Raw genomic sequence first — 21,904 nt, forward strand, 5'->3', positions numbered from 1 at the left:
AAAACATAGTTTACCACTTTATTTTAATGATTGATTAAGTTTGTGGCACACCCATTAATTTATCTTTAGATATAATTAGCACATCTTGACAATGCTAATTAATAGAAAGGGCTAAAACACTAATTTAATTAGTACCATGCAGTCACAGAAACCAGGGTTCCATATCAATCTTTATTAATGTTCTTCATCATTACAACTACACTCTAGAAGGTAATTTGGAAAATCCCAGTTAAGAACAACATTACTGTGAAAGAATTCATTAATAATTAATAACAGGAAGGCTCACTGTGTTGTACCTTAATTTCTTGTGCAGCAGCTGCAGCCTCATTAGCCACTGCTTCATCTGCTGCAACCAACTCCCTTTTGGCATCAACCTCAACTGTTTCCTCTTCAATTTTTATCATCATCTTGTCAGTCTCGGCAGAAGTCTTAATCAGCTCCGGCTGCAGGTCTGTTAGCTCCCTCTGCATTACGGACACCTGGTGATGGGTCACAATTCTATATATATTACTGATCGTTAATAGCAGGCAACCATTGGAAATAGCTATGTAAAATGTTAATATGGTCATATTGAGTACTTAATACTGAATCATCAGCGTAGTGATCCAATATGATGTGGAAAGAATTTACCAGAGTACAAAATACAGGAATCCCAAGACTACTTTGCCTGAATTAAAAGAATTAATTTTCACCTTCACCTCATAGGTGGCAAACTCAGCAGATTTCCTGCCTGTTTAGAAGCTGCCCAATTTTCATTTTTATTGATTTAGGAATGAAAATTGGGCAGGTTCTATAACAAGCGACGATCCACTCCATCAGTTTATTGCGTAAATAGGGAAGGTGAAAGTTACCCCCACTGTCACTGTCCCTATAATCCTGCAGGCCTTAATTTTTCTAACAAGTCTATTATGTGACACTTTGTCAAATGCCTTTTGAAAATCCACATACACAACATAAACCACACTACCCTCTTCAAAGGTTACTTCATCAAAGAACTCAATCAAGATAGTCACATACAATTTGCCCTTAACAAATCCATGCTGATTTATTTATTAACCTAGACTTTTCCAAATGCTGATTAATTTTGTCCCGGATTATTGTCACTAAAAGTTTTCCCACCACCGACATTAGACTGACCGGTCTGTAGTTTCCAGTTTTAGAGTCATAGAGTCATAGAGAGATACAGCACCGAAACAGGCCCTTCAGCCCAACGTGTCCGCGCCGACCATCAACGACCCATTTATTCTAATCCTACATTAATCCCATTTTCCTCTCAAATCCCCACCTTCCCTCAATTCTCCTACCACCTACCTACACTAGGGGCAATTTTTACAATGGCCAATTTACCTATCAACACACAAGTCTTTGGCATGTGGGAGGAAACCCACGTGGTCATAGGGAGAACTAGCAAACTCTGCACAGGCATTACCCAGAACCAAACCCGGGTCGCTGGAGCTGTGAGGCTGCGGTGCTCGCCTTCTCATTTTTTTGGAACAGTGGTGTAGCACTTGCAATTTTCCAGTCTTTTGGTACCACCCCCATATCCAAGGAGGATTAGAAGATTTGGACCAGAGCCTCCACAATTTCCACCCTTATTTCCATCAGTAACCTAGGGCTGGAGCTGTGGCGGGCTCAAAAAATGGCAGCCCGCACCCCGCAGAGCCACTGCAATCTCCCATGCGGCGGCTCATTTAAATAGCCGGGGTGGCCTGCAACCCCCACCCCCTGCAATCACGTGGAGGGAGCGAGCTATCTGGTACCGTGTCAGCTGCCTGTGCACAGGCACTGGTGCCATTTTTAAAGGGCAGCCAACCCTGCCAGCATATTTACATTTGTAAAGATATACCCCCAGAATTTAACAAATAAAATTCTAATACCCCTTTCCCACCCCCATTAACAATTATATTAACTGTGTGCCCTTCTCCCTACTCTGCCAAAACACTAACCTTTTCAATCTGACCTTCCCTCTCGAGCACAAAGTTTAAAGTTCATTCCTTCTCACCGTCCCTTACACCCATTATTTATTTGACCCCATCCCCCCCTCCCCACACTGAAAATGTTAACTCCCCCACCTCCCCACCAGCATTACGCCTGCTTTGTAATTGAAGACACAGAAGTGCTAGCCACTGCATGAAGATCGCGGCAGGCCTGAAAGATTGCTGGTAACTATGTTTAAATGAATTCATTTTATTGAGTTAAATATTAAAATTGAAGTCACGTTGCCCAGCGGCTGGTGGGGGTGTGCCCACGGAGCCTTGCCACTGCTGGGAGGATTGGGTTGGGCCAGTGTCGGGCTCCATGGTGGGCCTCTGCCAGAACCATCTTCTGTCCCCCTGCCTTGGAGCCCGACGTTGGGGGGCCCAGTAAAATCCATCCCCTAAGATACATCCACCCCATCTGGACCGAGTGACATTTCTACTTTGAAGACTTCCAACCTTTTAAGTTTCTCCTCTATTTTTATCCTATCCAATATCGCTACAGCCTCCTCCTTTACTGCTACATTGGCAGCATCCTCTTCTCTAGTAAAGACAAATGCAAAGTACTCATCTACACCTCAGCCATGCCCTCTGCTTCCATAAGGAGGTTACCTTTCTGGCCCTAATTGGCCCCACTTTTCCATTAACTTCCCTTTCAATATTCATGTGTTTATAAAATACTTTTGGATTCCCTCTATGTTACCCACTAATCTACTATCATAGTCTTTCTCCCCCACCACCACCCCCCATAACCCTTTTTTAGCTCTCTTCTGCACTTTCTACATTCAGCTTGGTTCTCTACTGTATTACGAACCTTACAACTGTCATAAGCCTCCTTCTTTGTCCCATTTTAATCTTTATATCTTTAGTCATCCAGGGAGCTCTAGCTTAGGTGAGATCCTTTTACAACTCACTGAAGTTAGCCCTTCTCCAGTTAAGTATTTGTATGCTTAATCATGCCTTGTCCTTTTCCATAACTGTTCTAAACCTGGTGATATTATGATCACTGTTCCCCAAATTCTCTCCCACTGAAAAATGCTACACTTCATTCCCCAGAACTAGATCCAGCACAGCTTCTTTCCTCGTTGGGCTTGCCACACATTGATCAAAAAAGTTCTCTTGTCCACGTTTCAGGAATTCCTCACCCACTTTGCCCTTTAACCTCTCACTATACCAGTCTATTTTAGGATAATTGGAGTCCTCCATTATCACTACTCTAGTTCTTACATCTTTCTGTAATTTACCTGCAAATTGCTCCTCCATCTCCGTCCCACTATTTGGTGGCCTATAGTATACATCCAGTAATGTAACAAGATTGTTCTTTAATTCTAACCAAATAAACTCTTGTCTTTGCCCCTCAACTACATTATTCCTCACCAGTACTGTGGTACTTTCTTTAATCAATTCTGCCATCCCCCTCCTTTTTTTCCTTCCCTATCTTGTCTGAATTAATGTAGCCAGGAATATTAAGTTCCCAACCCTCCCCCTTCCTTGAGCCTGGTGTCTGTATTGTCATCATAATCATAGTCCCAATTTGTGCCTGCAATTTACCAACTGTATTTACCACGCTCCATGCATTTACGTACATGCACTGTAAACCCATCTTAGTCTGCCTCGCATTTGCCCACTGCCTGATCCCTCCTACTTCTCAAAAGCAAAATACTGCAGCTGCATAAGAACATAAGAAATAGGAGCAGGAATAGGCCCTTGAGTCCGCTTCACCATTCATGAGATCATGGCTGAACTTCTACTTCAACACCATTTTCCTGCACTATCCACATATCCCTTGATGTTTTTAATAGGTAGAAATCTATTGATCTCAGTCTTGAACATACTCAATGACTGAGCCTCCACAGCCCTTTGAAAATTTGAAATAAAAACAGAAAAGCTGGAAATACTCAGCAGGTCTGGCAGCATAGGTGGAGAGAGAAACAGAGTAAACATTTCAGGTTGATGACCCTTTATCAGAACCTCCTATTTCTGAACTGTTCTATGGCTCTAGTGCTATTTGCCTCTCCCAGACCCCTGTGCATCTTATTTCGCCTCTCTAATTATATATTATGTCCTTACTTCCTCTCTCATGTATATGATCCTTTTCTTTACTTCCATTCCTTAAAGCTTTCTAGTTCTAATGAAGGGTTACACTTGGAACATTAACTTGTCTGTTCTATACCCAGATGCGGATTGACCTGCTATGTGTTTCTAGCATTTTGTGTTTCTGTTTCATTTTTGCTTTTATGGGGGTCCAGAACTTGCTGGAGTGGGGCATCTTTGAGGTGTGGATTGTAAGTTTGACTTTTCCCCTCACCCTTCATCTCAAAATTTTTCTGAGGATGAGGGCAACCAGGAATCTGGGAGCTCTGACCATCTCTTTAACCAATTAAATTTAACGTTTGAAAAGAAGCAGAGCAGCAATGGAGAAGAAAATAGGATGAATTAGAGTCAATTCAGATATAGAAAGAGAAAGAAAGATTGGATTAAGAAAGAGAGAGAAAAGAGATGGAAAGAAAAGTCAGAAAAAAAATGTTAAATTTAACATTTTAAAAGTCTCCAACCACAATTTACGAACTGTAAGAATGAAACTCCGCAGTTTCAATCATTCTGTTTCTGGGTCCAAGAGTTGAGTAGCATTGCAGGAAAATCTATCGCATCATTAACAAGATACTTACGCTGTTATGTACCAGCCTTCACTTTCCGCAGTGAGTTTAATTGCCAATTAATTACAGTTGAAGGCAATTTTTTGTAAGGCTTATGGCAGAGCAGCGCAAACCAGCCAGAAATTGGTGATTCACAATTCAGAGGGTTTCTCTTCCTTGCCATGTTGCTGGATGATTTACACATTAATAATGGCATGCACATAAAACATGCCATTATTTTGGCAGTAAATTCTGGCCTTTTGGATTTAGTGGAGTGTTAGGACCAATAAGTGGATCAGGTGCTGCTGATAGCAACCCCACTTACTAATTTGATAAGACACCGGTGGCCAGGAAGACCCAATAAAAGTAATCTCAGAACCATACTAAATCCAATATAAAAGCTTTTAAGTCAAATCCACACATCAAAAAGATTGTCAGTGGGATCAACAAATCTGACACCACACTAGAGTTATACACCATTTGTTGATAAACTCAGATTCCTTAGTTATATTCCTATTTTCACATAACTGCAAGGTGCAAAGCACTTCATTGTGGCATTTAACTTGCAGAATAAACACACCCCTTGTGCATCAGAAGAATTAGAATCAAAGGTCTTTTCTCTGCCATTTTCATGTTGTTCTTAAGAGTTTATTTATCTATAGAAAATAAGTAACAGGTCATTTCGGACAGCATAAAAACAATCAGAAATGGGAGGATAAGACCAAGTAGTCAGTAAACTCACTTGTGAAGATGCAAAGTCTAGTTTCTCTAGACCAACAAGATAACGGTTTCTCATCAGATCAACTTCATGCCTCTTTTTATTAAGCAGAACTTTGAAGGTCAGGATTAACTCCAGGTAGGAGGTAGGTGTCACATAGTTATGCCTCCGCAATGTTGAAAAATATTGAGTTGAAAGGTTTCTTGCACTCTCTTGGAAATACTTACACAGTGCAACAACTCTGCAAAAACATGGACATCCTCAAGGCTTATGTTTACAATGGTATTTTTGTCTGTTTCATGTTACACGTATTTACAATTGAAGTATTTTAAACGCACATTTAAAAGGATACTATATTACCGCATGGTTGGTTAATCAATGTTCACCATTTTAAAATTGCTTCTAAATTATCTTTCACATTACTTTTTGTCAAAATGTCACACTTTTAGAAATTATAAATGATCAAATAACAGAAAATTGTGCAAGATCTTCATGTAAACTGTGTGCTGAACTATGACAAAAGTAATAGATGGAGTATTGTGAATTAGCTCAGCAAAAATATAACTTGCAACATCAACTGGAATACTGAAGGTAGAGAAGTAAATTTCTTTGTATGAAAACTAATTGTACGCATGTGTGGAAAAATACCAGTGACTGTAAAGATATTTGTATAACTGCACAATGACAAGTGGCACCCACAATGCAGTTTTCCCTAAAAAGATACTTGCTGTGGATGTTTTTTTTTTAAAAAAAGCTAGAAGCTTATTACAACTGTTGGAAGCAGAACTTTACAACAACCATGCAACACTTCCATTTATGATGTGACCATAGCGCATTCATAACATATTTCTGTCTTATCCTGTCAGCCTTACTTGAGAATATGCTGTGGAACACTTCATAGTTGACTATTATATATCCGCTGTCTCTTCACTGATGTCATACTCGTGTGTTTGCTTTCCACCATCAATGAATTTTCAGTATAAACAGTCAACAGTGTTATTGCAGATACTGTGCAGCATTCACTATTATTTAGTATAAAGGCTAAACAGATGGACAAATTAAAATGCTGATCGGATCGAAAGAAAATTGGTAATAAAATCTCGAGTCGTGTCCATTTATATGCAATTTAATTGAAATTTCCATTTTAACACAAGCATTTCTAAAATTGCATCTTTCTTCAATCCTTCCAATTGTGAAAGATTTGTTTTATTATAAATTCGTTTATTGCAATTCCTACATAAATGCATGTATGGCGTGCAGGAATCCCACTTTATTGAGACTTGTCACCCTGAAACTGGAGGCTTTCACTTCTCAATCTATTTGGGTTTGATGGTCAACTTGCCTAATAACTAGTTTGAGCTGGTTTCCACTTGGTTGTTAGTGTTATATTGGTGAGGAATTTCCAGTTGGCTCAAAAAAGTGCTGTGACTTGCTGCTGCGCTAACATAATGGATGTTTTGAACAATTTAAAGGAATTGAGGATTCACAAGCTACTCACACAGAATCATGGCATTTTCTAGAATTCCGAAAAGAAAAGAAAATGTCTTGAAGGACTGAGATAAAAATGAGAACTGGGGTAGGAAAAGGAAGTCTGAAATTAAGATGACCAATGAATTGCTGCTTTTGTGTTTTAATCATTTCTTCTCTGAAAGACCTGGAAACAGATTGCAGAGGATGTTAATGAATTTATGCTAGAGCTGGAAATTACAAAGTTAAAATGGTTGGTTCTGCACTGTGTGTTCTGTATCGATTCTTTGAGTCAAAAGATAGGGAAACATTTGATGAATTTTATATACTGGAAGGAAAAGTGCAGACATTGATGACTTCTGATTGCCATCATAAAACTCACAGAATTCTCTGCAGTGTTAGAAAAACTGACAAGACGTGCACATTTTTCTTCAGTTTTTAAAATGTTACAGGATAACAAGGGTGAATACAGTGTATGAAATTTAGGCAAATAAGGTTTGATCTCTTAACTTTTGTTGCTTCCAGCTTTATAAAAATTCCCATTTTATTGCAATTTTTAAGGTTGTTCCAAGGTTATCTACTGTATATTTGCAAACACTTTTTTTAAAAACGTTGTAGACAGTATAGAAATGAGTTGCTACAATGAAACTAATGTCACCTGCAGACTTACTCTTTCCTGACTTCATAGTCCAATTCTACATCTTCCAAAAATTTGTGTGCCACCATTTCTAAAGCATCACTTGGCCAAACTTTGAACCAATCAATGGTACAGCAATTTATAAGTGATGGGAACATTCGCAAACGATTCCGAAAGGCATCTCCAATTGGACTCATGACTGTAAAATAAAATATCCTATAAGGCATTTCAGGAAACGCGTGGAAATAAATTGATGCACTAAAATCTTATATTGCAAAAATAACCCATTTTGAGTCAGAATACTGATTTGCCCACATTGTTAAATCCATAGCTGAAAGCTTTATTATGAGGGGAAAATGATTGGTTTAAAACTTGTAGAGCAAGGGTTTTCTACTCATTCACCAAATAGATGAGCAGCCCAATACACATAAAACTTTCTTTATTTAGTCAATTTGTTCAAGTAAGGCATTTGACAAGGTCCCACATGGCAGACTGGTCAGAAAAATGAAAGCCCATGGGATACAGGGGAATTTGGCAAGTTGGATCCAGAATTGGCTCAGTGACAGGAAACAAAGAGTAGTGGTCAACGAATGTTTTTGCAAATGGAAAGTGGTTTCCAGTGGCATTCCACAGGGCTCAGTGTTGGGTCCCTTGCTGTTTGTTTCTATGTTAATGATTTGGGCTTAAATGTGGGAGGCATGATTGGGAAGTTTGCAGATGACAAAAAAATTGGCCATATAGTTGATTGTGAGGAGGATAGCTGTAGACTCCAGAAAGATATCAATGGTTTGGTTGAGTGGGTGGAAAAGTGGCAAATGGAATTCAATCCAGAAAAGTGTGAGGTAATGCATTTGGGGAGGGCAAACAATGCGAGGGAAAACACAATTAAAGGGAAGATATAGAGAGGGGTAGAAGTGAGAGACCTTGGAGTGCATGTCCACAGATCCCTGAGGGTGGCAGGAGGTAGATAGAGTGGTGAAGGAGGCATACGGAATGCTTTCCTTTATTAGCTGAGATATAGAATACAAAAGCAGGGATGTAATGCTGGAACGGTATAAAATGCTGGTTAGGCCACAGCTGGTGTATTGTGTACAGTTCTGGTCACATTACAGGAAGCTCTGGAGAAAGTACAGAGGAGATTTACAAGAATGTTGCCAGGGCTTGAAAGTTGCAGCTATGAGGAAAGATTGGATAGGCTAGAGTTATTTTCCCTAGAGCAGAGGAGACTGAGGGGTGACTTAATTGAGGTGTTCAAAATTATGAGAGGCCTAGATAGAGTAGACAGGAAGGACCGGTTTCCCCTAGCGGAGAGGACACAGATTTAAGGTGATTGGTCGAAGGATTAGAGGGGACATGAGGAAAAACTTTTTCACCCAGAGGGTGGTGGATGTCTGAAATTCACTGCCCGGATCGGTGGTGGAGGCAGAAACCCTCAACTCTTTTAAAAGGTACCTGGACATGCACCTGAAGTGCTATAACCTGCAAGGCTATGGACCAGGTGCCGGAAGGTGGGATTAGATTGGGCGGCTAGGTTTTTCAGTCAGTGCAGACACGACGGGCTGAATGATCTCCTTCTGTGCCGTAACTTTTCTGTGATTCTAACTAATGATGATTGGTTAAATTAGATACTGTGGCTAAAACCTAACAGTACATTTTAATTTTGCAGTACGTTTTTGCTACTGGTGCCTAGATTGATGGAAGAATGTCTATCTTAACAAAAGGAAGAGTAAAATAATCTGGTACCATTATGCAGAAGAACAGGGTTATTCATTTCAATAAACAGCTCTTGCCAAATGACATTAGGTTGATCTGAACTAAATTCAAATTGGAACTGGAGGATACCGACAGGTTTAATTCTGAACTAACATGAATTATCAATTGAGATAATATAGTATATCATAATTGAATTAACTTTTAAGTTCAGGCAGATATGGATGGATGGATAGAAGGAAAGACTTACATTTCTATAGCACCTTTCATGACCTCAGGATGTCCCAAAGTGCTTTACAGCCAATAAAGTACTTATTGAAGTATAGTCACTGTTGTAATGTAGGAATATGGGATCTTACCTAATACAATGTGCAGATTAGCTTTTACTTTTTCAATAAAATAATTATACAATGACAGTGGAGTGGCCTCAATTCTCTTTCCATCTGTCCTGGCCACACCTTGCATCTTTTCCAGGAGTTCAGCTTTCTCGTCTGCTGGGAAGATATTGGGAACATCTCCTGTGTTCAACAATGTATTGATGTCTTCCACAAATGACTCATCTTTAATTTGGCTATCATTAAACATAAAGACAGTATGTTTGCTTTCAACGCCAGTTTTGATCATTATTCGCTTAACATCATCTCGCCATTCACTCTTGCCATAGCTCTTCGTAATTTCAATTTGGGAGAGATTAAATTCATTCATGAATGTGGACAGTTTTGTAGCACTCTGTCTGCCACTTCCACCAACACCAACCAGAAGCAAGTGGCCATTGTCCTGCTTTAGCACTCGGCATATTCTTGAGATGTGCTCTATAGCAAACCTGAACATAACCAGGGACATTGGCGTTCTACTGACATTGTTATACTCTGACAGATAGTATTCCATGACTGATGTAAGTTGTTTTAAATCTACAATCTCATCATAAGTCTTTACATTAGCTTCTGGCTTTAGATAATCTCCAAAAAACAGACTGCGAATATTGTCATCAGTAACTTTTCCCGATGGAGTCAAATGGCTCAAAACCTACAGAACATGAATGGAAACAGATTGTATAAGGTTTGGTTGTTTTTTTTCCATTTTTGATAAGAAATGGGTTAGCTTATTTTAGTAGTACAACAACTGGGCTCAATATTCTCAAGACAAAGAGCAAGAAAAAAAAAACAAACCATTCCTGTTCATTATCCAGGAACCACTGCTGGATGTGCATGCTTATGAATGTTGAATGAGGGAATGTTCTGACTTGATTATGAGAGGCTTTACAGTTAAATAATCCTACTCATTGTCTTAGCTGAGTGGGATACCAGTGGTCTCTTGCTGCCAAGAATAAGGGGGCAGAAATTGAGAGAGAAAATTGGAGGACAAGAAATTACATATTCTTAACACATTCATTTGAAATTCCTCACCAATATTTTCAGCACCAGCAGCACATAATGCAGTAAATGATACGTAGGCCAAATAATTTTGCATGAAAGAAGTCACTGAAAAATGTAGAACAACTTTGGGGGAATTGGCTAAAGTTACAGACAGTTGCAGCATTCTTTTCTTGCAGTACCAGTTATTTTTTTTTACTGGCACATTAATTGTAATCAGCAGCACATTTTCAAGGTGCTGGTGTCCTGCCTCTCTCAGTCTGTCTGAGAGTGAAGGATCTTTCCAACTGGCCATAATACTCCAGATATGCTCTGCTCACTGGTACTATTAAAAATTAGGAGTTTGAATTAAAAATGCCAGTGAGTAGGCTGGAGCTGAGTGCCTGTTCAGTTGGTTACTGTAATAACTGCTTATGCAGCTCTTCTTGACCCACCACCACTTCCATCTAAGCACGAATTTTAAATAACTTGAAATGCCCTTCACTCTTAGGTGGGCTGTGAGAGACTGAACACTTAAGACATGTTGCCGATTAAAACGTCAGTGAGGGATAAAAACTGAAAGGAAATATTTCAGGGAAGAATGGCAGGATTTTTTGGCAGGATGTTGCACTCTGACAAATCACTTGCCCGAATGATGGGAGCTCTTGGATCTCCTCATACCTCACAGAATTCACTGGCTAAGAGAAGTGGAGAGATGACCTACTGCTAGGCTTTTGTCAATGGTATTGTAAAGATGGATTCCAGAAACATCAGTTAATGCTTATTCCAATGGTAAAGCCAAGATTAGAAACTAAATGGGGGAAACATTTGTTAGTTGTGGCACTACACATATTTGCGTTAAATTGTCCAGGGGCAGGTAGCCCCAGGGGCTGCTATCTGCTTGGCTCACACAGTGTTCTTCAATGATATTATTGAAGAATGGCACACAGGCCATGCAGGTAGCACAAAACTTCATGCTATTGTTGCATAGCAAAAGATACTGAGGTGCTGGGCTGCCCAATCCAATGTTATGAATTAAACAAGCAGCTCTTCAGGGTGATTTAGTGGGCAGTACAGTATTTGCAAAACTATACCATTAAAAATGTAATTATGAGATTAAGGGGTAGTGAATGGGTAGGAGCTTGGGGTGTAAACCTCTTTTTTTGTTCTTTGTTTAGTACCATCTGTAGCACCAGAGAAATTTTAAACATCTAGAAAAAAAAAATCACAAAAAGCACCAGCAATTACCTTATCAACAGATTGTTTGAAGAAACTTGATGTGGTTTGTTTAATTATTTTGAAGAATGTCTGTCTGTCATTATCCGCAATCAATCTATCATAAAAAACCCTGTAAACTTCATGAATCCAGAGACGAATCAATTTTTCCTCCTCCTAGAAAAGGAAATCATTCACAGCATGTAACTAAAGCACTTCACTAATGTGCTATCTTGGGTATTATTTTTGTACAAAATAAATAGTTCAGGGAAAAAGCTTCAGTATTGAAGAACAGTAGTACAGGAGGTAAATGCTGTTATAGTATGTACTTAACATCTCGTGTATTCCACAGCTTTCATGCTTGAGGGGCTCCAATTTTTGCAGAATGAATGCTTACTAAAGAACTCCTTTGTAAAGCGCAGTAGCCAGCATTGCCTCAAAGCAGGCATGCTCTTCTAGCATTAGATATGAAATTTACATGACACTGTATTCACTGTATGCTATCCATTGTCATATTGCTCAGAGCACAATTTGAGGCAGTGTCTTTTCTTAAATAAAGTCCTTGCTAAGTCTGCCTATATAGCAAATCTTGTCTGAGACAGCACTGAATACTAAGCTTACACTACAAAGAAATCAACAGTGACCATTCCTGAGAGACCATTTGTTCTGTTTACATGGGTTTAATTTCGATATCCGATTTAACTCTGAGCAATGCAGGTATCACACTTGTGTCAAATAACCAACTGGTTTATTTAAAACACATTACCTATAACTATAAAAGGCTTTACAGATTGCAGCACATGTCTTAACAGCAGCCTGTGTCTGTGAGACAGATTCAAAATGTCTCCCAGAAGCTTCCAAAAAACTCCCACAGTTCCACCCTTGCTCAGCAGCTCCACCCGGAGGCACAAGCAATCAAAATGATCAAAGACTACATTTTTCCCCCTTTTGACTAAAGACATTATTTTCAAAATTAAAGTATTCTAAACATCAAACATATATACATCAAGTTATTTCTTATTGTTCAACTTGTCTGTTTTCTCTCAGTACAGAGATAGTCTTTGAGATAGGAAAGTCTCTTAGGTCACTTCCTTCAGCCTCTCCTCTATCAATTGTCAGCTCCTGAACCTGCTTCATCAATTGTTGAAACATCTGTGGCATGAGCTTGTTTAGGATGCTTCTCACTTGTCGGAATAGTTCCTGTGTTTTTGCTCATCAGAATCATCAGAAACATAATCACCTTTTAATACAGGTTTCCATGCATTCTCAGACTTCTTTAGCTAGATTTCATCATTTACAGTTATATTTGTAATAATCTTCCTTGGCTCTCTCCTTTGCCCATGCTGTGACCTCCTTAATCCAACATTTAGCACTGCTCCTGATCACCCACTTTGTGGCTGCCTTCCAAAATCTGCATAGGATGGTGTGTGATCTAGGCCCAGGACAGGATTCTTGAGAGGTCCAAAGGTCTTTTAATTGGTTTGATCTGGTTAATCTCGTCAAGAACAACACTGCTCATTGCTGGCAATCCATCTGGCTCTTGGGTACTAGCTGCTATGAACTGGAACCCAAGCAGAAATTCCCAGTCATATCGCTTCTTGCCCTCTGGATTTAGCAATTTCCACTGCTCGTCTTTGAAGACGGACATCAGGCTGTCATCTGGGCTTTCACTTTCGGAAACAGACTCTGAACCATTCTGATCAGGTTCTAGCTCCTGATCCCCATTTTTTTCCATGTTTGTTTTATCAATCACAGTGTGTGCTCCAGTGGGGTCAACCAGTTTGAATCTAAGCCTATCGAAAAGATTTACCCCATAAGGCTTCGGCCTTTAACTATATAGAATGTGAAGCTGTCTCGGGTGACATTTATGTAGCGTACTGGAATTATGATCATCCCCGAAACTGGAATGATAGTGTCGTCATAGGCTTGTCGCAGGAGTGAGAGAGAATTGCAAAAAATACTGATGGTAGAGTTTGTCACTCAAAATAGATACTTTCGCGCCTACATTGATAGGAAGCGACACAGATGCCTGTGATCTCGACTGAGCATTGCTTAAAGTTACCAGGGGCTTTACTTTTGGTGATGGAATATACATGCTGTACCTCACTCTCAGGAAGGGATTCCCCTACATGTCGAACCAATGAAGTATTTTCCTTTGAACGACCTGCACATCTTTACAAAATGGTTCCACCTTTTCCCTCGAGCTGGACATGGCATTGTAACTTGATGAGGATTTCTGCACTTTGGGCATAGTTTTGCAGGTAACTGACCATGATGGGGCACATTTTGATGAGGTTGCTGATGTTTTCTTGTCCTTAACCCTTGCATTGAAGCTGGTCGGGCAAGCTGTGTCTGCATCCCTTAGTCTAAGGGTGCATGTGTGTGTAACCTCTTTGAATCTAACATGGCAGATTTGATTTGAACTGCTAAGGTTATGGCTTTTTCCAAGGTTAAATCATCATCCTCCATGAGAAGATATTCCCTAATATGTGGAATTGAAGTTTTTTCAATTAATTGGTCACGAATCAGTTTGTTGGTTAGTGTGTCAAATTGACATGTAGATGCCAATTGCTGCAATGCTGTCACATATTGTTTAATGGACTCACCATGTCCCTGGGATCTCTGGCAGAACGCGTATCGCTCTATCAGCTTTTCTTTGGCCGAAAGTATTTTTCGAGCGCGCTCACTGCCACATCAAATGTAAACTTATCTTCTGTGAACTGCTCGAAGACACGCTACCCTTCTGCTCCTAAATAATGTACGTGTATTGCTTTCTTCAGGTTTGCTGCTCTATCTGGGCTGTCCATTCCCGTAGTGAGCAAGTAGGTCTTGAACCCCAAAATCCATTGCTCCCAACACAAAAGAGGATTTCCTGGCGTTGGGAGAAAAGGTTCTGGAGCAGGTAGAATTAGATTCTGTTCACTAATCTTCGTCGCCAAGTTTTTGTTATGTTTACACTGGGTTACTGGGTTTAATTTTGATATCTGATTTAACTATGAGCAATGCAGATATCACACTGTATTAAATAAGCAACTGGTTTATTTAAAGCACATTAATTATAACTATGAAAGGCTTTACAGATTGCAGCACATGTCTTAACAGCAGCCTGTGTCTGTGAGACATATTCAAAATGTCTCCCGGAAGCTTCCAGGAAACTCCCACTGTTCCACTCTTGCTCAGCAGCTCCACCCGGAGGCCCAAGCAATCAAAACTGATCAGCCAAACACTACACTGCATATCCATTGTTGGAACAGCACACTCTATTTGAGTACAGTTTTGGATCCTCAGTTTTGTTTCAAATCTCTTTGTAGAAACCGCTTGAGCATGAAACAGTGACATACATAAGGAGCTATATGCTTTATATGTCACTGTATGCCTATAATTAAGTAGTCTTCCTTCTGAAATATGGTACTGCTCTATTTTGATTAGGATCATGAAAGTTTTTTTTAAAGACATTTTTTAATTGGGATTCTGTAGATGGCTGGTGCATTTTTGCAAACTATATAGTGTCTTTTACTTCACATAACAGTGTCAGTAGCTTTACATAATAACTTTCCTTAAGTCCAATTCAAGTGGTACAATGTGGTTGGCACAAACATTGTAGAAAAGTTTCATCACCCACCTTTAGATGAGTGCTTGGACACAACAGCACTCCTTTAATCACTCGGGAGAAATCTCGCAGATTGAACACATAGTGGGATTTGGAAGGAGTTGGAAGAAAATTGTCCATTGCAGCCTTATAAACTGCCATGGTAGCTTGCACCATCATCTTCCCCAATCTAAAAGATAGAAGAATTTGACAATTTTACTTTAAAGTTATTTTCCTAGCCAATAAGAACAACAACAACAATTTATATTTATATAGTGTCTTTAATGGAATAAAACATCCCAAGGCACTTTACAGGAACATTATAAAACAAAATATAATACTGAGCCACATAAGGAAATATTAGGTTAGAGGACCAAAGCTTGGTCAGAGGTAGGTTTTAAAGAGTGTTTTAAAGGAGGAAAGTGAGGTAGATGCGCGGAAAGGTGTAGGGAGGGAATTCAAGACTTCTGGCCTAGGCAACTGAAGGCACGGCCACCAAAGGTACAGTGATTAAAATATGCTCAAGAGGCCAGATTTGGATCAGTGCAGATATCTGAGGGTTGTGGGGCTGCAGGAGATTACAGAGATAGGGAGGGGCGAGGCCGTGGAGGGATTTGAAAACAAGGATGAGAATTTTAAAATCAAGATGTTGCTTGACTGGGAGCCAATGTAAATCAGCGAGCACAGGGGTGATAGGTGAGCAGGACTTGGTGTGAGTTAAGATGTGGGTAGCAGAGTTTGGAGACCTGAATTTACAGAGAGTAGAATGTGGGAGACCAGACAGGAGTGCATTGGAATAATCTAGAGTTAACAAAGGCACGAACGAGGGTTTCAGCAACTGATCAGCTGAGGTAGGGTCGAAGTCAGCAATGTTATGTAGGTGGACATAGGCGGCCTTAGTGATGGCACAAATATGTAATCGGAAGCTCATTTTGGGGTCAGATAGGACACCAAGGTTGCGGACAGACTGGCTTAATCTCAGGTTGTTGCCATGGAGAGGGATGGAGTCGGTAGGGAATGGAGTTGGAGTGGAGGCCAAAAACAATGGCTACAAATTAGGCATTGACTTTCCAGATAAGTGTTAACAACAGACATTTAAAGCCTTAACATAAAAAGTCCAATCACATCAGAGGTGTAATCAAAAAATGGACACTGAGACAAAAGGTGGAGATATTAGATGGAGGGGGGGGAGGGGGTGGTGACCAAAAACTTGGTCAAAGAGGTGAGTCTTGAAGCAGTTCTCAAAAGAGAGGAAGAGGTTTAAAGGGGGGTGATTCCAGAGCTGGGGCCCAAATGGCTGAAAGTGCGGCCACTAATGGTTGTGTGAAAGGAGGAATAGAAGGTTTGTGGCTCTGAGTATTGTAGGGCTGGTGCAGGTCACAGAGATAGAAAGTGTAGAGAAACACAAAGAGATTTAAACAAATGGATGACCAGGAGCCAATGTAGGTCAGTTGGGACAGGTGTGATTGGTGAGCAGGACATGATTTGGCATAGGATATAGGTAGCAGAGTTTTTGATAAGATGAAACTGATTGAGGATGGAGGATGGGAGGATGGAGGATGGGAGGCTGGCCAGATGAATATTGTACTATTTAATCTGGAGGTGACAAAAGCATGAGGGCTTTGGCAGCAAATGGGCTGTGGCAGGCGCAAAAATGGGGAAGCTTATGGAGATGCAAGTAAGCAGTCTTTGTGAGGTTGAGGATATGGGATTGGAAGCTGAGCTTGGAGTTGAATAGGACACTGAGGTTGCAAACAGTCTGGTTTAGACTGAAACAATGTCCAGGGATGGGGATTGAATCAGTGACAAAAAGTACGAAGTTCGTGGCAGGGACCTAAGCCAACCACTTAGGTCTTTCAATGTTTAGCTGAAGGAAATTGTGACTAATCCAAGGCTGGATATCAAACAAACAGTGCAGGGGTTGACAGAGGTGATGGAGAGGTAGGAGTTTGGTGTTACCAGCCTACATGTAAAAGCTGAAGGCCTCCATTTGACTTAGTTTCATTGAACTTTGTTGATCCTCACCGTAGAAAAGTGTTTTCAAATCCTTTTCTAAAATGCCAATCCGAAATTGAAATAAAAATTTTCATCATGGTATCATCATCAAATGAATCAATGGAGATTATATTCAAATGGCGAGTGAAGCGCCCTGTCAGGTAGAACAGAAGAGTGACTTCAGAACATTCAGAGAAATTGGGGAACAGCAACTTGGATTCTATGGTTTGTAATATTTAACTGAAATACTGCTTTGCATTTGTAGTTCATATAAACACAGGTAACTTTATTACCTCGCATTGACAGAAAATCCAATACTGATAAATAACACAATCTAATGTCAAAGTCCAGATAATTTTCCCATAATTTTGCACCTCTGACATTGCACACCATTTGTTTTTACTACCCCTATCACATTTCTAGATTTTATTTTCCATTTTCCCATGGAAAGGATCTAAATATGAATTATTTAAAAATGTGCCATTAAGCTAAAACTTGCATCAAACAGGTTAAATTCATATGGCAGCAGAGCTGACTGTGTGTATAGGATTTCAGGCACAATCTCTGAATCTATCATTCTGAAGATAACAAGGGCCTGTCACATTCATTGCTATTTCAACAATCCTATAAATTTGAACCCAGTAGGGGTCAATATCAAATGGATTGCATTCTGGGGGATGGAGGAGGCAGGGTAACAGTTTTTTCTGAAAGCTGACTCTGCAGTCAGGCTTTTAAAAGAAATAGACACAATTATACAGACAGTAGAGCAGCAGAATGCTGTGAGAAGATGAGAAAAGGACAAGAGACTGAAGGGAGATAGGCTCTGCCTCAGGATGGAGGACAAGATGCGGAGAGATTATTCTGTTTAAGTAAGAGAAGCCGACAGAGTAAGGGTAGCATCACAGCTTTTTTTTTGGTTACGCAAAAAGGTTATACCATTTGAACTAAGCAACTTGAATAATAACTAGCATTCTGTACATGTCACCAAACAGTGGAATAAGACAGTTTACAATTTCATTTAAACTTCCATCATTTAGTGATGGCTCGATCCACCTTTAGAAAGATTGAAGAAGAGTGTAAGGTACAGATTATCAGTGCTGGTCACAAGCGGGTGCTAATGTTACTTCCCCAGGCTATACCACCCTACAAAGTTATAGAGCAGGCTGAGTCAAAAGTAAGATGTATCGTCTGCCAATGGGTGCAACCAATGTCATTGAGCCTGATAAAGTATCTATAACAGAACAGAATTGGTAGCATCCCTTTATCTGAATTGTTCACTCACTTTTGACTATGAATGAAAAGAAAGGAAAATGTATGCCTGGACCCCTAGGTGGGGCCAACATGCACCTTTTGTCCACCTGCTAATTTTGATTTCACTAGGCACCTGCTTACAATGAAATACTGAGCTTCAGAGCCTTTGTTCAGACAAGGGCATAAATTATGACTTAGTTCTAAACAACAAGTATTTTTCCAATTGTTCCCATTCAATAAAAAGGCACAGATAAGGATGAGCTACTATAACTGTGGCAGATATGCACAGAACAAATATCCTAATATATCAACAATGTATATGTTAATTTGGACATAATGATCCACCTGAACTCAAAATCAACCCATCAATGAAATTCAAATGCACCATTAAAAATATTATCCTAGTTTGCAATGGTTGAATCTTGTAATTATGAATTCAAGGAACTAAATGCACTAATGTTACAATACATTTAAAGCCAAAACACTCCTGATGATAACATTTGCCAAAAGTTTCCAATACAGGATGTGCTTTACAGCTTTCTTACCAGTTATGTCATTTCTTCCTCCACCAGGAGGCCCCATCGCCGAAATAAACAATACATTTATAATAGTCAACTTCGATGTATCTTTCTTATCATACCAGTGACCATGATCTATCCATTGTCGAAGGAGCTCGATAGGTGGCTGGGCTCCATAGATTTCTTTTGCAGGCATATTAAGATCATCTAGAATCAACACATGTAATACTTGAGTGGATTCTTCTTTTATAACGGAAAAAACAATGTATTCATATAGCACCTATCAGCACATCCCATTGCAATTTGTAAAATCCACCTGAGTGGGCTATGGTTCAGGACAGCACTACTAACAATGCAGCACCCCCCCCCCCCCCCCCCCTTAGAACTGCACAGAAGTGTCAGCCCAGATTTTCACTCAATTCTTTAAGTGGAACTTGAACCCACACTCTTCTAATTTGGAGGGAAAGGTTCTACAGACTGAGGCAAGCTACCAAAATTAATTGCAAGATGACTTGGAAACCTCAGAGCCGGTCCATTGACAGGATACAAGAGATGTCTAAATTCTACTAATCTTTATGGATTAGATCCAGAATTGATAAGGTTTCTCATTCTTACAAGCTTTCCCAAGAGTCCTCAGCCCAGAAATCGGGCTGGGTAGTGTCAGTTTACACATGCCTGAAACAGGCATTAACCCCTCTGCATATACCAACAAGGATCCCCAATGCCTGCTTGAGGTTCTTGCTCCAACATTGGTTTTCCCTGAGCCAGTCAGCACCATCACAGGTTGCACTCAGGGAAAAAGGCCCTTAAGGATTGTTTACAACAAAGGCGGCAAGTAACTTACCCGAAATGAGCTCTGGAGGAGCAGGAGTGCTCCTCCGGATCCCACATTAAAGGACCTGATTGCCACTCCAGACCTATCCTCCACCCCCAGTGGCACATCCTGACACCAGAACCTCCCAACCCAACTGCCTTTCCCCCCGATCCCCAATCATCCTTCCCACACCCAGCGCCAACCACTGATCTCACAGGCCCTGATCTCCGATTGCCCTCGGGGACCCCTATGGCTCCCAGTACCCTCACCTGACCCACAGCCCTGACCTCCTGGCCCGCCCCATGGCTTCATGTTGTCTTGCACCAACCCTCCCAACCCCCAAATTGACCACTGGACCGACTTTACTGAAGGACGCTGTAAAGCCATGTTGGCTCTATGGCAATGAGGTCTGAGGCACAACATCAGAAGTATTTCGGATGCCACTATTCTGGCACATGGCAACCCCGCACCAATGAGTGCCCAGAAATGGGTTCTCTCAAATTGCTCGACCTTCTTTTGCCAGTTTAACCCCCATTAAAGAAATGAGCAAATCTTCATATTCCTGAAGAAAGTGGTGTACGGCATATACACCAAACACCCTGTTGTAGATTCACAATGTGCCAATCTGTCTTCAGAGTTACCATATTAATGACAGCAATAATAATTAAATAAATCTTGAACTTCCAATATTAAACAGAAACATTATATAGATTTTCATTGAAGAAATATTTTTGTTGCACCAAACCTAATTTAGATCCCTTACCTACAAATACAATGGATTCCTTTCCCACAGGAGGACCATAAACCCCCTTCCTCCTCCTGTCCAGTTTGGACATTATAATGTCTTGCGTTTGACTGGCTGAGGTTCTGGCGGAGAGGCTGATGCAGTTAGGTATGTAATGCTCTTTGGGCAGCTGCATAAGGAAGTTGTTTGTAATGGCAGATTTGCCTGTGCCAGTGGGACCCACCAATAACAAAGGTATTTTGTGCGAGATATAAATGTCTAAGAAAAAGCTCTGCCTGGCAGTTTCCATGGTAGGAACAATAAGATCTGAAACCTGTAAATCGAGGAATAAAAATCAAGAATGTTCCAGCTATATCCTATATAAGGTAAAACTTTATAATATTTAGTTTTGCTCATGTACCCAAAACCAATAAAGCTTTTAATGTAATTTGTTTTATGTCTGGGTATATTTAATCTTTGAAGTATGATAAATAAAGGACAAATTGTGAGTTTTAAATGCTTATATTGGCAAGCTAGATTTTTTTTTATTTCCAAAATATACTTTATTCATAAAAATCTGTAAAAAATACATTCCCAAACAGTTTCAAACAGCACCAAGTCAAAAAATACAAACAGTGCAAAGGCGGTCCATTACCTTCTATACAATCATGAGTTGCCTCACAACCCTTCCATTTCAATGTCGTGCCAGATACATTTTTACATTTTACAGCAGACAAAATTTCCCCGATGCAGTTCGAGGCGTTTCCCATGGATGCAGCCCCTCAGTTCAGCTTGGTGGGGGGACCTTACACAGTGGTCTTTCCCCATTGAGCCTTTGCTGCAGCTGCCCCAAGCTTTAGTGCGTCCCTCAGCACGTAGTCCTGGACCTTGGAATGTGCCAGTCTGCAACATTCGGTCGTGGACAACTCTTTGCGCTGGAAGACCAGCAAGTTTCGGGCAGACCAAAGGGCGTCTTTCACCGAATTGATAGTCCTCCAGCAGCAGTTGATATAGGCAAGCTAGATGGCCAAAGCCTGTGAAGCTATGACAATGAATTGGGTTAACTGTTTCAGCCTTTCTTTAGTTTACAAAACAAGACCCCCACCCCTTAAGCTCAAATGTTTTCAAAACTAAATTGTTTCCTCTTAGGAAACCGTAAGAGATGAATTCAAGAATAATGAAAGTCTAAGAATATAGAGCTACCAATGATCAGTAGGGGTCAGTATCAGTCAGATTATGAGTGTTCACGAACTCTTTATTAAGGGTCAAAGTATTTTTTTAAAGTTTGGGTTGCAAGGAAAG

At 40.2% G+C, this 21,904-nt stretch overlaps 1 protein-coding gene across 4 annotated transcripts in view; it reads right to left on the reverse strand.

Moving 5' to 3' along the window:
- Window positions 1–21,904, reverse strand: part of dnah3 (dynein axonemal heavy chain 3) — a 217,313-nt gene that overhangs the window by 23,960 nt on the left and 171,449 nt on the right. For all 4 annotated transcript variants that reach the window (XM_068056265.1, XM_068056264.1, XM_068056266.1 and 1 more), the window contains 9 exons: window positions 20,642–20,936; window positions 19,092–19,271; window positions 17,326–17,449; window positions 15,334–15,490; window positions 11,745–11,888; window positions 9,504–10,170; window positions 7,468–7,633; window positions 5,355–5,571; window positions 297–479 (listed from right to left, as the gene is read on the reverse strand). In XM_068056265.1, coding sequence (XP_067912366.1) covers window positions 297–479; window positions 5,355–5,571; window positions 7,468–7,633; window positions 9,504–10,170; window positions 11,745–11,888; window positions 15,334–15,490; window positions 17,326–17,449; window positions 19,092–19,271; window positions 20,642–20,936 — 2,133 coding nt within the window. The remainder of the gene's footprint in view (window positions 1–296; window positions 480–5,354; window positions 5,572–7,467; window positions 7,634–9,503; window positions 10,171–11,744; window positions 11,889–15,333; window positions 15,491–17,325; window positions 17,450–19,091; window positions 19,272–20,641; window positions 20,937–21,904) is intronic.

Source organism: Heterodontus francisci, chromosome 24, assembly GCF_036365525.1.
Source record: "Heterodontus francisci isolate sHetFra1 chromosome 24, sHetFra1.hap1, whole genome shotgun sequence".
In the NCBI taxonomy this organism is placed as follows: domain Eukaryota; kingdom Metazoa; phylum Chordata; class Chondrichthyes; order Heterodontiformes; family Heterodontidae; genus Heterodontus; species Heterodontus francisci.